The sequence below is a fragment of the Aythya marila genome, assembly GCF_965140915.1.
Source record: "Aythya marila genome assembly, chromosome: 18".
Taxonomy (NCBI): domain Eukaryota; kingdom Metazoa; phylum Chordata; class Aves; order Anseriformes; family Anatidae; genus Aythya; species Aythya marila.
Genome location: NC_139059.1, coordinates 10,565,648 through 10,589,037, shown reverse-complemented (window position 1 = coordinate 10,589,037; position 23,390 = coordinate 10,565,648). Strand labels below are relative to the sequence as shown.

Sequence of the window (23,390 nt, the reverse complement as noted above, 5' to 3'; positions counted from 1 at the left end):
TGGGCTATAAAGAACTATGGGGGCAGCTGGGGGGGCTATAGGGCACTGAGGAGACAACTGGAGGGGCTGTGGGGTACCATGGGGTAACTGGAGGGGCTATAGCGAACTATGGGGGCAGCTGAGGGGGCCTATGGGGCACTGTGGGGACAACTGGAGGGGCGTTGGGGAACTATGGGGGCAGTTGGGACTTATGGGGCACCATAGGGACACTAGAGGTGCTATGGAGCACAGTGGAGACAACTGGAGGGGCTGTGGGACACCCTGGGGGTAACTGGGGGCCTTACAGTGGAACATTGGGACAACTGGAGGGGCTGTAAGGAGCCATGGTAAGGAGCCATGGGGGCAGCTGAGGGGCTATGGGACACTGTGGGGACAACTGGAGGGACCATAGGGCACCTGAGGGGGTGTGGGGCACTCTACAGGGCACCTGGGGGGGGCCATGGGACACGGTGCAGGTGGGTTTAGGGGCAGACAGGACACTGTGGGGCAGGTGAGGGGCTTGGGATGTATGTGGGCAGGTTTAGGGCACCCTGGGGTGCAGAGGGGCCACTGTAGGTCACGGCTGGACTATGGGGCCATGGTGACGGTGCCAGGCCCAGGACAGTGGGTGTGTGGGGTGCCCTGCACCTGACTGAGAGTGGAACCACTCACAGCATCCCCGACAGCAGGGCAAGAGTTCAGAGAGAAGGGTTGCAGAACAGGCAGGGTCTGACTGAATTGCAGGATTCACTATCTGTTTATTTCCAGTTACCCAGCTTAACAGAATGACACAAGCTTCATTTCAAAATAAAACCAAACCAGGTTGCACAAAACACAGCCATAAACAACCCCATGACTCGGTGATGGGGTCAGTAACGGGTCCTCACTGGGTGCCCGGCTTCCTGGGAAATGTGCAGCTATCTGAGGCAGGTCAGGGCACTGTGAACTGGCGATGTGACCTTCATAAGTCAGCAGGTGCGCCTGGAGAACCTGCTGTGGTGAAAGGCTCAGACCTCGGGGACAGCTAAATCTCCTGTTACTGGTAGGAAGCACTGCCCAAAATTTGTAAAGGTGACCCTTGAATTGTATAGAGGATTGTTGTTTCGGGTGGCTTTGGGTGGGAGCTGGAAGCCTCTTGTTTTTGCCCTCCTTGTGGAGTAAACCTTCAGCAATAAGGGTTTCTCTTGGGAAGCAAAATCAGGAAGTCCACCAGCGTGAAGGTGTTGAATTTACCTGAGTCCCGGACTGTTGGTAGTTAGCGTTTCTTTCACTTCCTTGCTTTTGTAGGTCATATCCCATTTGGCCTGATCTGCCACCCCAACAAGGAGCACCTTCTCTACCCGCTGGGATGTACCGTGGTTATTCAAGAGTTGGCCAGCAAGAAGCAGGTGTTCTTGCACGGCCACACCAACAACGTCTCCTGCATCGTTGTCTCAAGGAGCGGTACGTTCGTGGCCTCTGGACAAGTCACCTTCATGGGCTTCAAGGTGGGTAATGCTCAATGTTTAACCATGTAATATGGACCAGAAGCATGGAGTTGGCCTGCCAAGCAGGGGGAATGCTTGCTTATTTTTAATTTTATTAAAAAACAGATGCCCATAGTGGGGGGACACTGCAGAGAACGGGGAGTTGTGGCTACTCTGTTGTCGGGTGTGCCTTTATATTTTGGTGGAGCATTAAGTGTTTCCCCAAGGATTAGGGTAACTAGGTTGAGAGATTTCTTAGTCCCAATTCTTTTTATCAAAAATGTTGTGGACATGTGCCAGCCTAAATCCCATTAGACGTTAATTAATAAATTATGTTATATTTAAAATTCTTTATGGTTTAATTTTTTAGTGCCTATTTGAAAAGATTCTGAGGCAGTAGGAAGGAATCAAGCATTAGGGTTTTCAGTATTTTAAAATCTAAGTCAAATACTCTTCCAGTGTAATCAGTAAATTTTGATTCTGAAATGAAACACAGCAACTAAATTGGAATTAGCAACTAAGCTGGAATAATATTTTGTGCAGCACTTGGTCTGAAGCATATTCCTCCCATACCACACTGGGCTGGAAAGAAGCGAACCTTCAGCTTTTTGCTTCTAACAAAAGTTCGCTTCCTGCCAGAGCACTTCAGCATGTTACAGCTGATGCTCTGACTTGGACCTCTTCTGCTTTGGACTGCAGGCAGACATCATTTTGTGGAATTTTTGGAAGAAGGAGTTAGTTGCTCGGCTGTCCCTTCATAAGGGTAAAATCGAAGGACTAGCGTTCTCTCCAAACGAACTTTATCTTGTGTCACTGGGAGGCCAGGACGATGGCAGGTAGGTATTTCCCCTTCTTGATGCATAACTCCTGACCATTTGTATGGCATTGAGGATGGCTGCTTAGGGAGTACTCACTCCTCCCTCTTCTGGCAATCCGATGCTTTCCCCTTCTTGACATCTTTAGAGCATCCTGCTCTGTCTGATGGAAGCATTCAGCATCCCATCCTGTCTGATGGAAGCTGGATTGGTACCCTAGAGTGCAGGGCAGGGGAAAACAAAGGGAGCAGCTAATTCTGAAGTTTTTTTGTCACCCAGCGATATGTCAACTGCACTATTAGCTGATTTAACATACTGTCCTGAAGAATTAAGAGTGGAATAAAAAGTTATTTTAGATCAGATTCTACCTAAGACATAATTTGAGTCTTGCTCAGCAGGAGGAATACCACAAATACATATCCCTTCTTCAGGAACAAGGGATGTAGGCTGCAATTCCATGTGTTTGTCTTAAGGCTTTTCTCGAATAAAATATGTATGAGGTGACTTTTATTGCTTATCCTTGTGGGAACAGACTGCAGGAAAGCAAGTTTATTCTTGCTTTTTTTTTGGTAAGTTTTTAAGTATCATTAAAAAGCAAAGCTATTTAAAACCCCTCCTTCCTTTGCAGTGTGGTTGTGTGGGACATCATAAAGAGAGAGGCTGTCTGCGGGAGCCCTGCCTCGGCCCGGAGCGCGGGCAATACAACCATTGTCGAGTGCTCTGGATGCAGAGACGAGATGTTTGTTACTGCTGGAAAGTAAGGTTTTATTTACAAGAACTCTTTGGAGAAAAAGAACACAGAGACTTCTCTCCTTTTACAAAGGGTCTTTACTTAAGTACAAGGAAAGTTCAACAATAGTGTGCTCATGCTTTCCCCCCCCCCCCCCCCCCCAAAATGGACACATGAATATCCATCAGCTTGCCTTTTAAAGCATTTCTGCCTGTTCTGCCTGAGTGTGTTTTGAAAGCAGCATGCAGGGACTAGCACGCACCACTTCTGTTCATGATAGCAGGATTTTGTATTCAGTATTCCCCTTGCAATGCTTAAAATATTTAGTTCCCAGTGTTTGTGTAACAATAGCAGTCAGTGAGCGGCTCTGAACAATGCCTCATTAGTGCAGAAACAATGGTATCCTGCAAGTTGTTGGATCATCTCCTATCCTCAACAGATGTAGTGTACAATCGGTCCCTGACTTGTAACAAAAGTTGATCCAAAAAGTCACATTTTACATGCGTTTGAGACAGCCCCCATATATCTAGCCTGACGCTTAAACCTGCTGAGGAGCTGCATCTCCCTTTAAATCAGGGAAGGGTTTGCATGGTTTTGGCTGCAGTCGCACTTATAAATGCTGGTCTTTGCATTTTTAACACTTCGTTAAATGTAGGGGTGACTGTGCATGAAGATGTTCTGTTGGTTTCTAGCTGTCAATCAAACAGTGCTAGAAAATAGTTGAAAGAGTCCTGTATTGCTCATTTCCTGTTCTAAGAAACAGGATTCCCACGGTGTATTATCTCTTTGGGGAATTAAGTGTCTAGGTTGTAACATACCCTTCCATAATCCTAGTGTATATTTCTGCTGAACCTTTGAGATTTTTGATTTATCTGGAAAAAAGTTACCATAAGAGACAGCAGAAAAGACAAAGACTTATTCCTGGCCTCTCTGATTCTGTTCTTTTTCCTCCTTATAAAAATTTCATGATAATATGACCTCATAAAGACTCTTTCATTCTTCTAGTACTGAAAGAACAGGGATATTTCTGAGTGCAGTACCAAGTATGAATTTGATCCTGCTATATACTTTCTTGCAGTGGGACCATTCGAGTGTGGGAACTGGATCTACCAAACAGAAAAATCCGACCAACTGAATGCCAGACAGGGCAACTGAGGAGAGTGATCACAAGTCTTAAGGTAAGGTTTAGACAAATGATTTGGCTGAATTAAGTAACTCCCAACAGACTAGAAAAGACCATGAGCTTTTCTAGTAATGCTAAAAATGCCAATTGTAACTTCAGGATGGCAATGAAATTGCTAAATGTTGGCTCCTGACAGGTGGTTTCCCATCATTTCTTTATCCTGGGAAAAGTGTTTTGGATGCTTCTGAAAAGAAGCAGCTTGTATTTTAGTCAGAGGTTTTAGCACCCAGAGAATTCCCCTTTTTCTTCAAAGTATTACTTAGAATTGGTTGGAAAACATTGTACATTGAGCAGCGTTACGGATCTTTGTGTGCAATGGGCTAAAAGCACTGGCTATGTGCCCTTTGAGTAAATCCTGGCAATTCACTTAAATAAAGCTATTTATCCAGTACAGTGCTAGAGTTGGGACAAATTGCTCAGTATCTGGACTGTGTTCTCTTTTTTTTTTTAACACTTTCATGTAGATAGCAGATGACGATAACTATTTTTACGCTGGCACATCAAGTGGTGATATCCTGAAAGTGAACACAAACAACAAGCTGATGACTGAGTATGGGCCTAAAGAGAAGTTTAGCTTGGTAAGTAGCAGCTCTGTGACTTGAATTTTTTCCTTATCCTCCTCTTTATTGGTGACTGGAATTAGGGCAACCTCCTGGAGAATCATTACAAAGCTTTTTCACAAACTAACCTGCATCAGGGAGGACAAGAGGTGTGGATGTGTGTGACACGGTGGCTGTTCAGGTTGGAGCACTGGGAAGAGAATACCACAAGTCTTTGAGAAACCAGAACGGGAGCACAATGAGGATTCACAGCTGGAAGGGAGCAAGGACCAGGATAAAACCAAACTGAAGAGATGAAAGATGAGGGGAGAAAAGAATAGACTGTGCCTTGTTTATGTGGTTCCTGTAATGAAACCAAAGACTCCTGAGATCATAGGTGCATACTGTGCTATTACTGCAGTTTATTGTCCCCCCGTTTGTGCCAGCAGAATTGCCTGTAGGTTAAGAGTGGATCAAGAATGGATTCAGCTGAAAAAACACCTGCAGCAGGGTAATTTTTGGCAGATATTATTTACAGCAGAGCCTCATAAACTGCTAAGAGCACAGCTGAAAGAGGCAGCGTGCTTCTTTGTATTGGAAGTACAGCGAGAATTCACAAGAAAAACCTGTTTCATTTTTGCTGGGTCTGATAACATAGCTTGGCTTCAGTTACCCCCCCTAACTTCAGAGATGAAATCGTGTGGCAGAGCTGAATGTTCCAGGGCTGTCAGTGGCTTGTGTAACAATCTGTAAAACAGAATTTATTCTTTCTCTGTATTTTTTATTTTCAGTTCTTAGTGCTGTCATTGACCCTGCTTTGAGCAGGAGAGGGCTGCACTGGACGAGCTCCAGTGGTTCCTCCCAACGCCAAGCTGCCCTGTGGTCCTGTGGTGCTGGTCTGCTCAGGGGACTCTCCTGATCATGGCATTTAGTTAATAACCAAGTGTCCAAAACTTTAAAGCAGTAAGCAGTGAGGATAATATATACCTCAGGCTTGCCTTACTGGGTGCTGACTTCAAAACTAGGTTTGAATAGTTAGCTTTGGTGGGATCAGAGTAGTGAGATTTGGTGAGTCCCACTAGGCTTTGGTGAGATTTCTGTGGCACTAATCTTGCACTAAAGCACACAGAAATTAAAGCACAAAAAATGCTTATTTTTGGCACCCATTTTGAGAGGTTTTATCTCTACCCTTTTCCCATGGTATTTGATATTATGTAGCTTTTTTATGTTTTCAGACATAGGTCCAATTGACCTTATTCACAGATTCCAGTGACCCATACTTTTGAAAGTCAGTCCCCAGAGTCTGTGTTGGCACCTGAGGAGCAGACAATTAAATACTGCTTGGAAAAATCTATTAAACGACTTGCTCAGCATCACAAGAATTCTGGCGGAGGCTGCTACGTAGAATTTAGTTCTTCTGGACCGCATTATGGCTGTTCAGTCAAGATGTGATCTGTTGGATTTTTTGTACATGTGTGTTCTCTCATCACGTTATTACATTATACCCATCCTGACTGATGTCTGTAGTAGCTCCAGCTTCCCCGCTGATGAAGCAGAGGTATTACTGAAAAAGATAGTCTAGATGATATAATTAAAGAGTTTATTATAATGCTTATGCACAAGTGGGACAAAACAAGGTTGAGCAGTGCACACTGGTTCTGTTACTTTAACTTCTGAGTGCTCAGCTTCCTAACCTCAAAGCTCCTTTAAAGTAGTTCTGTTTGTCTGTAATTGGGACTCCTGGGTCTTAGTATAACGATCCCCAGACAGGAGTGTCTGCTGAACAAGGAGCTTTTGGCCTTCCGTTGTTTGAGACTTCTGCTTGCAGGGAGCTGTAATCATAAACAAACAGGAACAGCTGGAACACTTGCTCTTGATTTCTCTCTGTTTGTTGCTGTTAAATGCCTTCTTTGAGCTTCTTGGTTTATAGCCAGTGGAGGGGGTAGTACTTGAAAAATTCAAACACTTCCCTGAAAAATCTTCTTGCGTGAGGTTGTATTTTGTGATTCTATTAGAAACCACGAAAATCAGTGAGCAGTGAGGGAAGCAATACAGATGGAAGTACTGCTATGGATGCTATGGGGAAATTGTCCTAGAAAGAAGCGGACATTATTATTTGAGAGCACATACAGGATTGACAAAAACTGTGAGAAAAATTCATCAGTAAACCCCAAAGAAAAAGCTACTCCGGACTTGTTTTTCCAAATCTCCTGAACTTTGCCTGTACCAACACACGTACGTACAAACCACATTCGTGCCCATGTACAGTGCCGTGTTTCTTGCATTACAAATGCATGCCCACATCTCTGGGATAACTTGGAGCCACTGAGATTTTAAAAATATATTTCAATATTTATCTATTTTAGATTGTTGGAGAAGTTACTATATTTGTTTTTATCACTCGCATTGTATGTAAGTATTTTAATTCTGTGTACATATTAGGAAACAAGAATGTACATATTTTGCTTTTCTGATAAATAATCAGCAGACTTACGATTTGTAATGTTGATAAGAACTCTTGTGGGTGTACCTGTACTGTATGCTGTTACTATCGTCCTCAGCAGTCATCCTGCAGTGTCTTGCATCCACATGGGACCCGTGTCCTGGCTGATCTCTGCATTTTTTTACGCTGAAGTCTTGAAGATTGAATATCCCCTCTTTTAAATGCTGTCATGCTTTGACTCCTATGTCTGGCATTACATGTGCCTCTCCTGGAGCACCTGGATGAAGCCACAGGAGGTCCTGAGCTCCCTTGCCCTCTGCAGTGAGGCAAAGGCACCAAGTGTGTTTGAAACAAACCTTCACAGAAAACATGCTTTTGAGATCGTTACTAAAGAAGCGAGCAAATAGGGTGATTAGCATGATGCCATGCAATTTGGGAGTTAAAGGAGAGCCTTGGGCCTCTGAGTGAAAAGTAGAGACTCAAGGCCAGACCACAGTCCCATCCAGGCTGTGAGGAGCTTTGGAGAATCACTACCTTCAGCTGGCATTGCTTCTGATAGCACAAAGCTGAAGAAAAAGGGGACCTTCCGCTGTGCAAGAGACTGACCAGATGCTAGGGGGACGTTCCAGAAGGGGGTGTCACAGCTCTCTGCCAGCCTTGTGGATGAGACCTGATCTGGTAGGCAATAATGTGACTTAAATGTTGTTTTATTAGTGTTAAGTAGCGACAGCCACTTCAGAGTACCACTGGTTGTTCTGGGAGGAGGGAGAGGCAGGAAGACATGCACATTGGAGAGACTATTTGTTATTTCCATCCAATCTCCTCCTTTGCCCTCTTGCTCAAAATGATCGTTTCCTTCTGCTCTCTTCCCTGACTCTCACCAGTGCAGTTTCTGTACGCCTGAAATGGGACATTCATCACAGTCCGTGCAAATCTGTATTGTTGCGGTCAGTGAGAATGTGCTGGTGCCTCTTTATCTCCAGCTGCTCTCAGCTCCGCTCTCACACTCTCCAGTTCTCCCTTTCTAGCTTTGTACTGCGATTCCTCCTCCACCCACCCGATGCACATCCCTGCACACAAATAATATGTTGTCACTAGGCTGTCAGCAAGTCTCTCGGAACAGAAATAGAACCTAATGTTTTATGACAGAAGTTTCCAATTGTAGCACATCCTTCAATACTAGAAGAGTATTTTGCAGGTATTTTTTTTTAAGTAAAAAACACAGCATTTATCAAAACAGAAGTATACGCATCCTTGTTTTTACAAAATGTAGTACATCATGTTGCTAACCCTAGGAGACGTGATGGGTGTTTTTTTGCAGAGCCGTGCATATTTCACGAGGCATCTTTTGTATCTTTATCTGTGGCATGTAGTACTTCTTGTACCAAAAAAATCTTACTTCCCTCGCAGTACGAAGCAGAGCTGCCACGTTGCTTGTGTCAGGGGTGAGCCCTGCCCCTTGGAGCAAGGCACGGCTGCCCCAGAGCACGTTGTCACCTGGGATGGGCACGGACCCTCCCAACCCGACCGGGTGTCCCCCTGCTCCCTGCAGGCGTGAGCTGCCCTGCCTCCCCCTGTGGAGCCGTCCTCAGCACTTCACTGCAGTTCTGTCTGAAAAGATGCATGTTCAGGACTTCTCTTGTACCTCTGCAAGCCTTGTTCCTCAGTGACACCAGGAATTACGAGCCAGTGGCATACCATGAAACTCTGAGACTGGAATCTGTGGCGACCCCATGACAAGCATGACTTTAGAGAAATTTCAATGACTTCAGGTACTGCCTGGGTCAGGAGAAGTTGTTTATTGAAAACAGCTTTGGTCGACCTTAGAGGAACTTTCTTTTGATAAATAAGAATGTGTTTATTATACAGACGTGATCTGAAGATTTCTTTGTTTCTGTTTTGAAGAGGAGTGGCACTTCGCTAGTGTGAAGGAACTTGTTCACCATCTAAATGAAACCAAGTGCATTTCTGTGATGTCTATAAATACTGGAGTGAACAGCAAAATGAATTTTATTCCCATCGCAGGCTCGAGGAGCTATAAGGCTGCCATTCAGATGCAAAGTGGGATGTACCACTGCAGATGGCTGTTCAGAATTAGGAGGGTGTTTTGCATTGTAAACAAAATATTTAAACGAGGTGTGCTGGAAGAGTTCAGAGAGCACTGGGGAACTTTGCAAGACATCAGAACGGGACAAAGAGCAAGAATCCCTGCAGGGGTGAGCCGGGAAGGGGAAGGCTGGATTTGTGCCTTATTTATAATCGCTCTTCAAAGCAGTGTTTTTTTTTTTTTTTTGTAAGAAGTAAATAATGAATGGTGATATTTTTAACCTCCTGCGTTAACCTCTGCATTTCATCTACAGAAGGACTGTTAGTATCATAACACGGAGCATTCATGGCATCATTACTAAGAACTGCCTGACTCCATGAACAACAAGTGCAACTCCCAGAGCTGCTTGTTCATGGTGATTGAAAGAACAGACTGGACAAGGAAGAAGGACGATTATTAAATTCAGGCTGAAAGCAAACTCTGGCCAGCAATGAATTCTGGTCAATTCAAGGTGTTTCTTTATTTTTTCCTTAAGTATATCTGCTCCCCTCACAGATTGGAAGAACTGAAGACAATGCCTTGAAAAACTCAGAGCAGTGTGAAAACCCTAATTTATTAGCAAATAGCAGGGAACTGTCATCAGGTAAACTATATTGTCATTGGCTTGATTTCTAATTCTGCCACCTGCCATAATGCTAAACCCAAGGGTCATCTGAGATGGCAGTCTCTACCAGGAAAAAAAAATGAAATAATAGATCAGAAGAAAGTTGACAGGCCTGTGGTAATAAGGGACTCAAAATGCTGCCAACGCCTTCTAGGAAATTTTGCGAAACACTGTTTAGTAACAGTTCTGATAATTTTAATTAATAAAAAATATCCCTTTCTTCTTGTGGCTTTGCTAAGAATATTTGCATAAAACCTAGCTCCCTGCCTGGTGGTGTTGTGCTAGCATGGCATCAAATCCTCTGTGGGTGCAGCATTTTTCAGTGCTTATTCCTGATATTACAGGAGACTGGGATATGCTACTGGTGGAATTAGACTAATGAAGAAATACAGCTAGATTAGATTATAAATAAAAAAAAATGATAATTTTCAACTTTTTTTCCCCCTGTAATCCATGTTTATTTGGTCTTAAGGTTAAGCGGTCCTTAACCCACAGCGCAGGCAGGTGAAGGCTGCCTGGAATGCCAGCTGCCAGGGGCCCCTAAGTGCGAAGAGCCAAATGGCTGGAAATACTTCACTCAGTTGTGTTATTACTGCTGAGCTGCTGGACACAAGCAAAACAAACAAACACAGAACAAGGAATTAATCTATTCTAGGCAGTTATATTTTGTTTTCTTTTTCTCCAAAAAGAACGAGTGAGAATTTAAAAAAATGAGATGGTTGGATAACTGAACCAAAGTAATTTTTCCAAATTCAGCAGATTCTGTGGCTTTTGCAGCATCCTTTCTAATAGCATCCACCTCTAAATAGCTCAGATGTCAATTCTATTTTCTTCTGTCTCAGCTTCCTCTGTCACCTTCCATAGAGTTTCAGTCCTTTCCACAACAGAAAATTAACACTTTCTGGCATACATTTTTTTAAACACTCCACAAGTGTTTAATTTTGCTGGTATTATCACAAAAAAACTGCTGGTACTATCACAACTGCTGGCAATAGGGCTTCTAAACTTAGGTCACAGCAACTGCTGTTGGAGTTGATATCGCAACTCATCGTGCTGTGCTGAGCAGAATCCCCCCACGTCACCAGAGCCTGGAGCTGGCCTGGTCCAGAACAACTGGTGGCAATGGTTTCCTGCTCTCTTGGTGAGAGTGGAAGCGCCTCTTGTACATGCTTGCTTTGCGATAAAAGGTAGTGTTCAGTCCCAGTTTTAACAGCATAAAGCTCCTTTGTTTTCTTTTCTCTTTTTCTTTTTTCCATTTCAGTCATGCATTTGCTCCCCCAAGCTAGTGGGAATGTTCTGAGTGATTTGACCCCCACAGATGTAGATTCATTCCTCTTGCAGCCTATTCCGGAGTGTCAGAGATTTTCAAGAATTCATCTGTTGTCTTGTATAGTCAGCTGAATATGAGCCAGCAGTGTGCTCAGGTGGCCAAGAAGGCCAACGGCATCCTGGCTTGTATCAGGAACAGTGTGACCAGCAGGGCTAGGGAGGTGATCGTCCCCCTGTACTCAGCTCTGGTGAGGCCGCACCTCGAGTACTGTGTTCAGTTTTGGGCCCCTCGCTACAAGAAGGACATGGAGGTGCTTGAGCGGGTGCAGAGAAGGGCGACGAAACTGGTGAGGGGCCTGGAGAACAAGTCCTACGAGGAGCGGCTGAGGGAGCTGGGCTTGTTCAGCCTGGAGAAGAGGAGGCTCAGGGGCGACCTTATCGCTCTCTATAGGTACCTCAAGGGAGGCTGTAGCGAGGTGGGGGTTGGTCTGTTCTCCCACGTGCCTGGTGACAGGACAAGGGGGAATGGGCTTAAGTTGAGCCAGGGGAGTTTTAGGTTAGATGTTAGGAAGAACTTCTTCACTGAAAGGGTTGTGAGGCATTGGAATGGTCTGCCCAGGGAAGTGGTGGAGTCACCATCCCTGGAAGTCTTCAAAAGACGTTTAGATGTAGAGCTTAGGGATATGGTTTAGTGGGGACTGCTAGCGTTAGGTCAGAGGTTGGACTCGATGATCTTGAGGTCTCTTCCAACCTAGAAATTCTGTGATTCTGTGATTCTGTATACAGGAGACTACCATTACTGGACAGGCAGCAGAACAGAAGCAGAGACTGATTTTTCTAATTCTGGAAATTTTGTAGTAAGGCTGAGGATTGATTTTCTTCTGTCTGTAGTCTGGTACTTTAGCCACTGAAAAGCATTTCTGCTTTTCCTAATGGCTCATCTCCTGTTGGTTTACTCATCTTAGTAAATAGCAGAAACCTGTGCTGATGGGCTGACTAATTTCCAAAGCTTTTCTGTGACAAGTGTATTTTATTAGCATGCAGGCAATGGGATCGGATACTTCAAACAGAGAGGGGATGAGAGGATCTGTCCCAAAAGCAGTCTTTGGCTGAGTTTTATCTTCTGTCGTTTTCACATCTGATAGATAAAGAACCAGTGGAAGGCAAAGTGGAGGTACTGACACAAACTGTGTGTAGTGCTTGCTGGAACAAGGTAAGGATGCATAGGCACATACGTGGTCCCAGCTGCGCTGAGGGGTTGATGTTGCTGCTATCTACTTGCTCTTTAAACACTTGTATCATAGATGTTCATATATGCTTGTAATTAATAACTCTTTTCTTCCTTTTCCCTCTAGAGAACCACTTTTAGCTCAGGTCAGCCAAAGAATACTGATAAAGGCACATTTGAGTGGCATGAGCACCACCACAGGGAGCACGCTAAACACTCCACTGTGCTATTCAGCGTGACTGCATCGATACAGATATTCTTCCATCCAATTGTGTTTTAATCCTGTTTTCTCCTAGGGAATCACAGCTTTGATTTTGCTGAAGATGGGAGATTTAATAGTCGGCACCGGAGAAGGGATTGTGGCTCTCTGTAAAGGGTCAAACTACAAAGCAGTGAAGTGAGTTTGTGGGTGGGAGAGTCAGAGGGTAGAGGTGATGCTTCCCCCTGAGGCTCAGGGTGCAAGAACTAATCACTTCTATGGCATGGCATAATCCAAATAAATCAGTTTTTCAATCCTGTAGATAAAATAGATGTTGTTAAAATAGACAGGATGGTTCTAGCATAATGAATTTGAAACAGATTGAAAATTAGTGTATGCTTCTGCATAAAAGTACATTGCCCTTCTCATAATTCATTTTAAATGACCAGTGTTTCCTTTGGGGCATTAGGATTTAGATCCCGAATTGGTGTAAACTGAGACAGATCTGTTAAGTCAGTAAAATTATGTTTTACACCACCTGAGGAAGATTAATATTTGACGTTTAAAAAACGTTTGTTGGAGGACATGGGACTGTAAAGGAGTGCTCTCGCTAATTTTATAGGCACGTCTCAAAGTGCTAGAGTCCTTGCAAGGCTTTTTTCTGCATATGGAATAGGAAGCTGCAGGCTTCACTCTTCAGTAGGTGATTTGGAAATTGGGCTTGCAGACAGTCATCTTGCATCATTCAAATAGCCAACTTAGGGGTGCAGTTCTGAAAGCCTAGCTTTGTACAACTTAAAGTGTTCCCAAAAGATCTAAAGTGTATGGAAATATTCTTGAATATGGGATATTTAATTGCACTTAAGCAAGAATAGATTTTGCTTTCTCTTGACAGGAGGATTCAAGTTCAAGGTGGTGTCACTTCCCTGACATGCAGAGGCCAGGGGCACCAGTTCTTTGTGGGGACAAACATGTGCCAGATGTATCGAATTAACTACACTGCCTTTAAGGAGGAGCTGATTGCTGCCTGTCATAATGAAGCCGTTAACGACATCGTTTTTCCTGTGTGAGTATAACTGACTGGGATGCTTTTGGCTGGCGATGAAGCCAGGACACCCGTGTAACACCTTTCAGTGATCGGGAACCCAGAGACTATTAACATCCCGAGGGCGTGATCTGTACGGGCAGTGTTGGCACCTACCAGTGAAACACAAGAGTGACAGTGAGCGACTGCGCAAGTACAAAAGGCAGCAGTTCTGTTTGAGAATTGGAAAAATCATTGACCTACAGGAAGAATTCTAAATTAAGGGGCTATAATTGTTTATTTTGGGGTAACAGCAGTGGTGGCAAACTCCCCCCTTTCTTCTATGGTTGGTGCTGTGAGACCTGGGCAACTTTAGTCTGCCATTAGTGTGAATCTGAAAAATCTGCTTTTGTATGTCCTTTTGCTGCTAGGGTTTGTAGAGGTGTCTGCTTTTCTACCCACCTGGAACATCAGCTGAAACCTGACTAACGTAGCTGTTCAGAGAGGCTTTTTGGGTCTCAGCCTCACTTAGAATTTCACGTTCGACAATATGGCATGCTGTATTAAATTATAGGCTTGTGGTGTGTCTTCTGTCTGCATTTGTCTTGTGAACACACAGCAAACATCCCCCCTTTCTGTACAGTAGAATCATGATGTTCTTATGAAAAACAAGGGATCCATTGTTTCCTCCCCCAACAGAGAATGGCAGTTTGATCCTGAAGGAAGTTTTGATATTTGGCATGTTGTTGTTGCATTGCTTCTTGACACAGCACAAAGTATCAAATCTTACCAAGATACAACAAAGAGTGCAGGGTATTAATAGGGAGTGCAAAATGTCCTTGTCCCTGCTTGTCACCAGCCTGAAAAATCCACATCCTTCCAATTTAATGAGTAAATCATTTGGAGCTTTAGAGTAATCTGACGCTAATATACCCACCTTGCACATCTGTGTCACAGAGGTATTTGGGTGAGCTGGATTTGGGGATGATGGTAAGGGCTACAGGGCTATATCCTTACATGCATATTTTAAACTCTTTATATGTTAACTGCTCTTGAACAGCGCATATCACTGACTTGGAAATACAGACTTAATTTCCCTGTTCTGGCTTATTTCAGAACATTTGAATTGCTGACATTGTTCTGCTTTATAAAGCACCTGCACAAGCTTGGCTTGGAAGAGGCTATGCTTTTTTTGGGCCAGATTCCCCTGTACTGGTTTGTCTTTCCAGGTGTTGATGGTGATGTTGAGCAAAAGGATGTGGCACCTCTCTAGATTTCACTCTGTCATATCCAGGGGAGACGTGGTTTGGTTGTCCTCATGCATAACGAATGTACCATTTTCTGCCAGATAGGGTTAATCTCATCCTGCAGAAAGTGGTGGTGGTATAAAAGCATGCCCTCATGTCTCCTTTTGTTTGCTTGTTTTTTGATATACTTTAAGAGCTTATTTCAAAGTCTTTGGTCCCATAGCTTTTGTAACATTGCAGAAGGTCTTTTTTATTCACATGTATATACCAAGTATATTATGAACAGGCTTTTACCATTTTCTCTATTGCCTTCAGCAGCGTTGAATAGGAACAATCCAGTAAGTAAGATCAAAAATGACATCCTTATAATACACGGCTGTTGTTAGTCCCTGATGTTAAACCTCAGCAGTCAGCACCTCAGCACTCACTTCTCTCTCTATTAGGTGCAACAATAGAAGATTTCTAGAGATTGAATATGGGAAATAAACTTCACCTAAAGCAGGAAGAGTTATTTTAGTTTAATATACCTGTTCCTTAAAATTAATCTTTGCATAGAAACCTAACCAGGGGAATTGTTCTAATAAAGGTCTTTCAGTCTTAACCATGGTGATCCGTACTGAAAAGATTACAGCTGTACATTAGAAACAGATGAGCTTTAAAGGATGGTTTAAGATCTGAGACGGAAGCTTTTTGCTGTCTGCCTCCTCTCGTTAGCTCTTCTCTCTGAATTCCCCAGGGGAACTTCCGACTTGTTTGCCACCTGCTCCAAAAATGACATTCGTGTGTGGCACACCCCAGAAAACAGGGAGCTGCTGCGGATTGTCATCCCCAACATGACCTGCTATGCCATAGAGTTCATGAAGGATGGCAAGAGCATCATTTCAGGTACCGGGCAGCCCAGGCCCATGTGAGTCTGTTCTGTAAGTGCTGCCGAATCTCATAAATGTCATCAATGTATTAGAATGAAGAAAGGTTTGACCTGGGAATTGTTCCAGTTCGTTGCTGTGACCCACAGGCCCCTTTGCTTGCAGCTGGTCCAGGGGGCTCTGCTCCCAGCCCCCGGGTACCTTGGGGCTGCAGTTATGGTGTTATGTGGAAGGCGAGATTTTGAGACCTTGCCTGGGATGTGAATTCCAGCAGTTCAGAATTCGGTTCAGTCTTACTCAGAAGACTTAATTCTAAAATATTAACCCTGGCATATGGAACAGATTAACCTGTGATGTACATAGAACAATCTTCATGTAAATTTGCTGGCCATTGCCATGTGCAAGTTGCCTACACAGGACCTCCCACAGCTCTAGAGCAGCAATGCTGTCCTGTCCCTCCACTGTTACAAAACTAATTTGTCCACAGCCAGAACCAAAAAGGAATTAATTTTTAATAGTTTATGCGGGACTGTGTAGTATAAAGGAAGTTAATAAGAAAGGGTTAATTTGGACCAGAAAGGAAAGCAATAGCTTGAGGAAAGTCTCTGCGCCTGGATAATCTGTTTCTTTATATTCATCAGCTTGGAACGATGGAAAAATCCGTGCCTTCATGCCAGAGACTGGACGGCTAATGTATGTGATTAACAATGCCCATAGTTTGGGAGTGACAGCAATTGCTGCTACAAATGACTGTAAAAGGATCGTTAGTGGAGGAGGTGAAGGGCAGGTAATATTTTGCTTTAAAAACCCAGAGCAGCTTTGTGCTCTCATCACAGGACCTGGGAAAATTGTCTGTAACTGCTTAGTCAGAGAGTGAGCTATTCTTAGCTTCCACTTGAGCAGAGGACTGAGTCTGAAAATATTAGCCTTTGATATATGCAGATCTCTTGTTCTCAGAGGGTATAATATGAAACAATGCTCCATTTTCTTCTGGCATGTTAGTCTAGGAAAATCCTTCTGATGTAGAACATGCTCTTAATCCTCCTCTTTGTTCGTGTCTCTTCCCCTGTATTTGGCTTATCTGCATTTGTCATTGTTTGCAAACCTGTGTCTGACTGTGCTCTCACACAGATTTTCTTCCTGTCATTGCTTTGGAAGTCCTAGTCGTGTCCAATATGACCTGTATGAATTCATTTAATAGCATGAAATTCACTTTCTGTGGTTATATTTTCTGTGGGCAACTTAGTAATTTTCTGGGTTGGTAATATCTGGTTTCAGTGGTGATATTAATAGAAGACTAATAATTTGGCTTATAATACATTTATGAAAATGTTCCAATGCACATAACACAAATCAGGAAACATGTTTTAGGCATCATACTTGTGCACTTCAATAATTTTCTTCCAGCAATACAAAACTAATACCGTGTACTTTGGCTACTCCATGCACTACATTTAGTTGTAGCCTCTTTCAATCTGAAAAAGAGACTGCTTATTTTTAATACAAATCATATAAACAAAGTGTGTTTAAATGATTTAAAAAATAGGAGAAAATACAGCAATTAGACTTGGCTCATATTCAATTTCTTTCTTTCCTTTGGACTTCCTCTGTACAGTCTGGCAAGCACTCAGAACCAGACATTTAAGTGTATCCTGACGGATTTATCTGCTTTTCTGCTTTGTTTGTGTACCCTGATGGTGGTGTTCAGTGTGCCATGCTGAAGATTGCACAGGAAGTCTTGAAGAGTGAGGCGTTGAACTTGGGTCTTCCAAATCTCAGGCTAATATCCTAATCAATGAACCATCTTTCAGAATCATTCTGTGCCTCAGCTCTCCCGTAGAGTGGTAGCAGCAGCACTGCCTTGTCTAACGGCATAAAGACATTAGAGATGATGAGCCACTTCAACCCTTCACTAATAAAAGAACAGCTAAGTACCTTGGATGATTAGCGCTAGAGGATGCAGGAGATAGGAGACCTAGATTCCGTATGAACACATGGAATGGCACAGGCTGCGGTTAGTTGATCTCTGAATTGAAAAAGACAGCTGAGACAGAATTAAAGCTAGAAGGTTGGTTAAGCAGAAATGAGAACTGTGGGGAGCACTTGCAGCATTCATTCAAAACACAAAGAGGTGTTCTGAAATGCTAATGGTTCTGTCAGAGTCAATCGCCCGAAAGCTGTGACATTCAGGGCTTCTTAAGGGGTCTGGATGCTCCGGTCATGTAGCCAGCAGGAATTGGACATCCAGATCCCATGGGTAACTCAGCATCAGGCTTGAAAACATGGAAGGTCAGCACTCTGCTTTTGATCCCAGCGTCTAAATTACTAAATCTGCACCAGCGTTTGACCTTAGTGGAACGTAAACGCAAGCTGATACCATGAAGCTTGGCACTAGTGGGACAGTAAATGCAAGGTGTGAAGAATCAAGTCCTCAAAGCAGAAAGATTTCTGCCTTGACCTTCTCTGGGAAAAGAGGTGCTCTCAGGCACATACCTCACATCAAAGATGAAAAGAGCTGTTTTGTATTTACTAGCATTATAAGTACCACAAATAGCAGGTAGCTTTTTAAAATGTGATTTCAGAAGCCTTGCTCTTTGATCTTTAAAGCACTGCCAGAAATATATCATGGACTAGGTGCTTATTCCTGACTGAGATACAAGTACACTGAAACATGGGAGGGTGTGGGCTCGCCAAAACATTGTTTTAGGATTAACAGTCAGGAATTTCCAAACCAACTGGATTACACTCTCAGGAATCTATCTAGAGGATAGATTTAGATTACACATTAGGAAGAAATTTTTCACTGTAAGGGTAGTGAGGCCCTGGCCCAGGTTGCCCGGAGAAGCTGTGGGTGCCCCATCCCTGGTGTTCAAGGCCAGGCTGGATGGGGCCTTGGCCAACCTGACGACCAAGGGTGGCATCCCTGCCCATTGCAGGGGCTTGGGACTGGATGATCTTTAAAACCCCTTCCACCCCGAGCCATTCTGTGATTCTATGAACCCAGCTCAATTTTATGAGTCAGCTGCATGAGTAACTCATGGGAAAATAGTGACAGTCCAGTGAGATTCAGTTGCCATACAAGTTATAAGGGAAGTGTAGAGTTTAGGAAAGCCTTGGGCATCCTGCTGAGCTCAGAACCAGGCAGTTAAAGCTGATGTTTGCTGCTGATTTTCAGGTGAGAGTCTGGGCAATTGGTGAGAAAACTCGCAAACTGGAAACAGTTCTGAAGGAGCACATATCTACCGTGTCTTGCATTAAGCTTAAGAAGAATGACCAAGAGTGTGTCACAGCCAGCCTCGATGGAACGTGCATCATCTGGGATATTGTGTAAGGAGACAGATGAGTACCGCAACACACTTAAAGCGCTGGTCACTGTTGGGTCAGTGTGTCCTACCACAACGTGGTGAGGAGGAAGAGGAAAAAGAGCCTTAGAAAATGAAAATTACTAGAAAGAACAGTCAAGTCAGGAAAAGCAGAAGGTCCAACACTGGAAACTTTTCAGAAAAGTTTAGACAAGCATTGATCCCAAGTTGTTTAGTTGTATCAAATCGTGTATCAGGCAAGGGGATGGAGCAAATGATTTCCTTCCAGCTAGCTCTGTCTTCCAGCGCTGTATGACTCTGGTCCATCTATTGCAGGTCTCTAGATTTTCTGTACTGTCATAGGGGTAACAATATTCTTGTGTAGTGTGTAGCACCTAGAAGGCATTCTGGACTAAAAATCTTTTTTTCATGTGATGGCAGATCAAAAGTCCTACAAGGCAGCTGTGATAGGAAATGGAACCAATGAGCCTAAATTGGCTTCATGAAATCCTGAAGTTCGACCAGTACCTGAAAGTATCCAACTAGAAGGAGATATCTGATGTATAGCACAGGTGGAGAGAGTTCAGGCAGTCAAAATTTGATTTTTGACCTTATTGTTCTATCCTGTTTTGGGGTGTTTTGCAGGCGTTCTATAAGAAAACAAATGATTCTAGCCAACACATTGTTCAAATGTGTGTGTTACCATCCTGAAGAGTATCAGCTAATCACCAGTGGGACAGACAGAAGGGTAAGCAAAACTCCAGGAATTCTGTTGGCAGTAATCCTAGAACACAAAGTCTGGTTACAGACATTTCAAACAGCCAGAATCACACAAGGCCTTGATAAAGCCAGGCCATGCGACCTAGGGAAGGCTTCGCATACAAGCAGGGGCTTGTGAAGGAGCTCCCATACTTTGATAGAAGTTTGTGTTGCAGGGCAGCACTGAAATCTTTGTGCTATTTATGTACAACTGAGCTCTCATCTCTGGTCTGCTCTCTAGATTGCATACTGGGAAGTGTATGATGGCTCTGCGATCAGAGATTTGGAAGGCTCGCTGTCGGGCTCCATCAATGGGATGGACATCACGTCAGATGGGACGTACTTTGTCACAGGTGAGTGGGTGGATGAAACTAGGAAAGAGGAGACCAGGAAGAGCAAGGCAAGGGTCTCAGTAAAGAAAGAAAAAAATAAAAGGAAGGTCAGCTAAAAGGCAAAATAACATGAATCACTAAAGAAAAATACTTTGGAAAAGGCTGTGATTCAGACTTGGCAGATGCTATGGTTCAGTCTTGCAAGGTGTAATGTAAAGGTTAAGACGAGGTTCAGCGGTCCCCAGGCGAGTACAGGGTTGCACCTTGCCCTGCTCCTTATGTAGTTCCATCATGTTCACGGTGCACTTGGATGATTTGTTCAGGTGTCCTCCTCCAGAAGCTTGGCTCTCTGTTAGTTTGCAAGCATGTGTGACTCCAGGCTTCATCCAGCCTCAGGCTAACACATTCCCCAGCGCCGTGACATCTCTTCTGGGAGCCTAGCGCTAGCGTAGAGGAGCCATGGTACTGTATTTATTGACTGTAGCTACAACAGCAGGCTTTGTGTCAGCACCAGGTTTTAGATTAACCCAGTAAGCCAGCGCTGGCTAAGAGCCTTTTGAAGGCCCTCAGCTCTGGTACCAGCTGCTGGCTATAGCTTACTGGTGCTGCTGGTGCAGGTCCTGAGTCCTCTACCGGCTGCTGACTCTGCTTCAGTTGAGCAGAAGTGGGCTTTGCCATAATGCTCAAGACAGTGTATCCCACCCTTCCTACGTTAAATGAATGCCAAAGTATTCCCCTGCCTGTCAGCTGGGAACAAAAAGCAGCAGAACTCTGTGTAATCGTTTGTTCTTCCTTTGTGCCCGCTGCAGGTGGTGATGACCATCTGGTGAAAATGTGGGACTACAAGGAGGGTACAGTGACTCATGTTGGAGTGGGCCACAGCGGCAACATCACCCGTCTCAAGATCTGCCCTGGGAACAAGTACATCGTGAGTGTGAGTGCAGATGGTGCCATCCTGCTCTGGAAATACCCAGACTTTCCCTAACAGCTGGCACAGGAGCTGCTGGGCTGCTTCTTCCTTGGCCCGTCCTAAAGGTCCTTTCTGCTTACAGATAGGGTTGTTTTAAAGCATTTGTACTGTTAGAGGAGAGAACTGTTTTTTTACTCTCTGGTATGAATTTACCAGATCCTCCAGATGTCCTTTTTAGCACTGAATGAATAGGTCTGATTATTTTTTTTTTTCGGGGGGGCTAAGAATTTCCTCTTCCTCTTAGTTTGGAGTGGAAGTATTCATCACTTCTGAAAATCATCCCGGCTATTGTAACACTGGTGTTTTGTTACTGCCACCTTTTCTGGCAGTCTCTTAGCCTATTCTTGCTTGTGTGACTGCTCATTTGTGTGCTCTCTCTCTTGTTCTTCCCTGCCCCCTTCTGTCCCTTTCTTTAATGAATAACTTGTTGTGTAAATTCAGTCTTCTGTGTTCATTTTAATTTGTCGGGTGTTGATTAAGGAGAAAGCCCTCAGCTCCAACTCAAGTGTTTAACTAGGAGGCTCTTTTGACTCAAGCTTTTAAATCAATGTTCTCCAAGGAATGCCAGGTCTTTCGGGCTTCTTCATTTGCAGTGTCCAATCTAAAACTCTGTTCAGAGGCCTGATTTTCAAAAGTGAGAGTGCAATCGTTTCTAGAAATGCCTGGATGTCTCCAGCTGGACACATTCAAATTCCCAGTCATTGCCCTAATTTTTCAAACAGGCTCCAAATAGCACAAAATATGTATTCTGTCCGAGAATGAGTATCTGGTATCACGTCTGGCATTATAGCCAACAGCTCTTGAGATACTGTTTGTTTAAAGATCAGCGTAGGCAGCCAGTCTGTGAAGTGATGCAAGTGAAGTAAATATTTCTCCTGCAGGCACTGCGAATTCTGTCATAAATTGAAATTGTAGCAAAATGTTGTATTCCTAATGTTAACGCTTAGAGACAGATAACTAAGCTGATGATTTAAAGGCCGTGTCGTTTAGATACTGCCACACCTGGACTGGTAGTAGAGCTGTTTCGGTATGCAATGGGGGACAGGCATTTTACGGGATGATTGCTTGTTATTCTTTATGTGCCACTGGAAATGATTACTGCTCACAGCACATCCTTTTAGACCGGCTCTGGGGGTATCTGCACGTGTTGCCCATCAAACACCATGCAAGTCATATTCCTTCTGGTTGAAATATCTCAGCTGTTAATAACGGAGTCTTGAGCAAAGGAATTAAGTCATTCCTTCCTCTTTTTCTTTGGATTCAAGGCTCGCTGCTATGCAGCAATAAACACTCCAGCAGGTTTTACAAGCTCTGCAGCAGTGCTCACTGTGGTTTGGAAGACAGGATCAAACCACTGGAATGCGGGACAGACAGGCAAAACATGCGTGCTTGTGTAGGACAATACAAACAGAAACTGTGTGTGGGAGCTCCCCGGGCAGCCCCAAAGAGCAGCTCCTCTCTGCTGGCCCAGGACAGCACGGGCAGCGTGGTGCCGGATCGCCGAGCCCCTGATGCCATCAGCCCAGTGCAGCCCAGCTGGGACAGGGCTCAGGGCACCGCCAGCTCCCCGTGTACCTGGAGGGGAAGGGCTCAAGATGCAGGAACGTCTCCAGCAGCCTTACTCCAGCAAAGCAATTCCCTTCCCCTCAGGCTGCACCAAACCTGTCATTATGGGCAGGAGCAGGAGCCAAGTACCCGGTGGGGTGCCAAGATCCTGTTTCTGTGCGGCTGGTCCGTGGTGTAAAGACCAAAGCCTCCTGTGTTATCTGGTTCTTCTCAGCTGGGAGGCAGCAAGATGGGCTGGGCTTTCCAGACTTGTCTGGCCACAGTCATCTGCTGACTCTGGCAGACGGGAGCTGGCACGCTAAGGGTAACCACGTTTTGTTACCAGCAGCAAGGAGGCTCGGGCTGTGTGTCTGCTACTGGCAGCTTACAGGTGGGAAAGCTGCGAGCAGAGACATGGAGAAGTCCTGTCCTGCACCTCTTTCTTTTCAGAGTGAAGGGACATCAACGTATTGAAGCCAGCACAAATCATAAGCATGGACACTGACCAAGTTCACTCGCTCCAGCGCAGCAACCCAGTGCAGGTCACTGCCCGCAGCGGTGTTCGGCATGCGATGGCAGCACAGCACCGTGCTGCTGTACACCCTGACCCGGTGCCCCCCGAGGAAGCCATGAGGATCCCTGGGGCAGGACCCCCACGCCGCACTTCAGAGGTGATAACCACGTTCAGCGCATTTAGGCTGGCTGTGGGCAGCTCTGTGACCTCGGAGTATGTGGCTGTACCTGGAAAAGACGGGCAGTGGGGGCTCAGCCAGGCTCTCATAA

General features: G+C 44.5%; 1 protein-coding gene across 1 annotated transcript; it reads left to right on the top strand.

Moving 5' to 3' along the window:
* Positions 1 to 1,307: 1,307 nt before the first annotated feature.
* On the top strand, positions 1,308 to 21,425 carry CFAP52 (cilia and flagella associated protein 52). Its single transcript, XM_082774992.1, has 13 exons — positions 1,308 to 1,466; positions 2,145 to 2,281; positions 2,889 to 3,017; positions 4,069 to 4,168; positions 4,638 to 4,751; positions 12,660 to 12,760; positions 13,458 to 13,628; positions 15,570 to 15,718; positions 16,341 to 16,486; positions 18,875 to 19,026; positions 19,647 to 19,749; positions 20,002 to 20,113; positions 20,902 to 21,425. Exons 1-13 carry the CDS (start codon positions 1,455 to 1,457, stop codon positions 21,075 to 21,077), a joined length of 1,602 nt encoding a protein of 533 aa, XP_082631118.1. The 5' UTR covers positions 1,308 to 1,454; the 3' UTR covers positions 21,078 to 21,425.
* The last annotated feature ends 1,965 nt before the right edge of the window (positions 21,426 to 23,390 follow it).

Excerpts from the sequence above, each read along its gene's own strand:
- CFAP52 (XM_082774992.1), top strand. Across the intron at positions 15,719-16,340 it reads TGGCAAGAGCATCATTTCAG|CTTGGAACGATGGAAAAATC; the intron begins GTACCGGGCAGC and ends TATATTCATCAG. Across the intron at positions 16,487-18,874 it reads GTGGAGGAGGTGAAGGGCAG|GTGAGAGTCTGGGCAATTGG; the intron begins GTAATATTTTGC and ends GCTGATTTTCAG.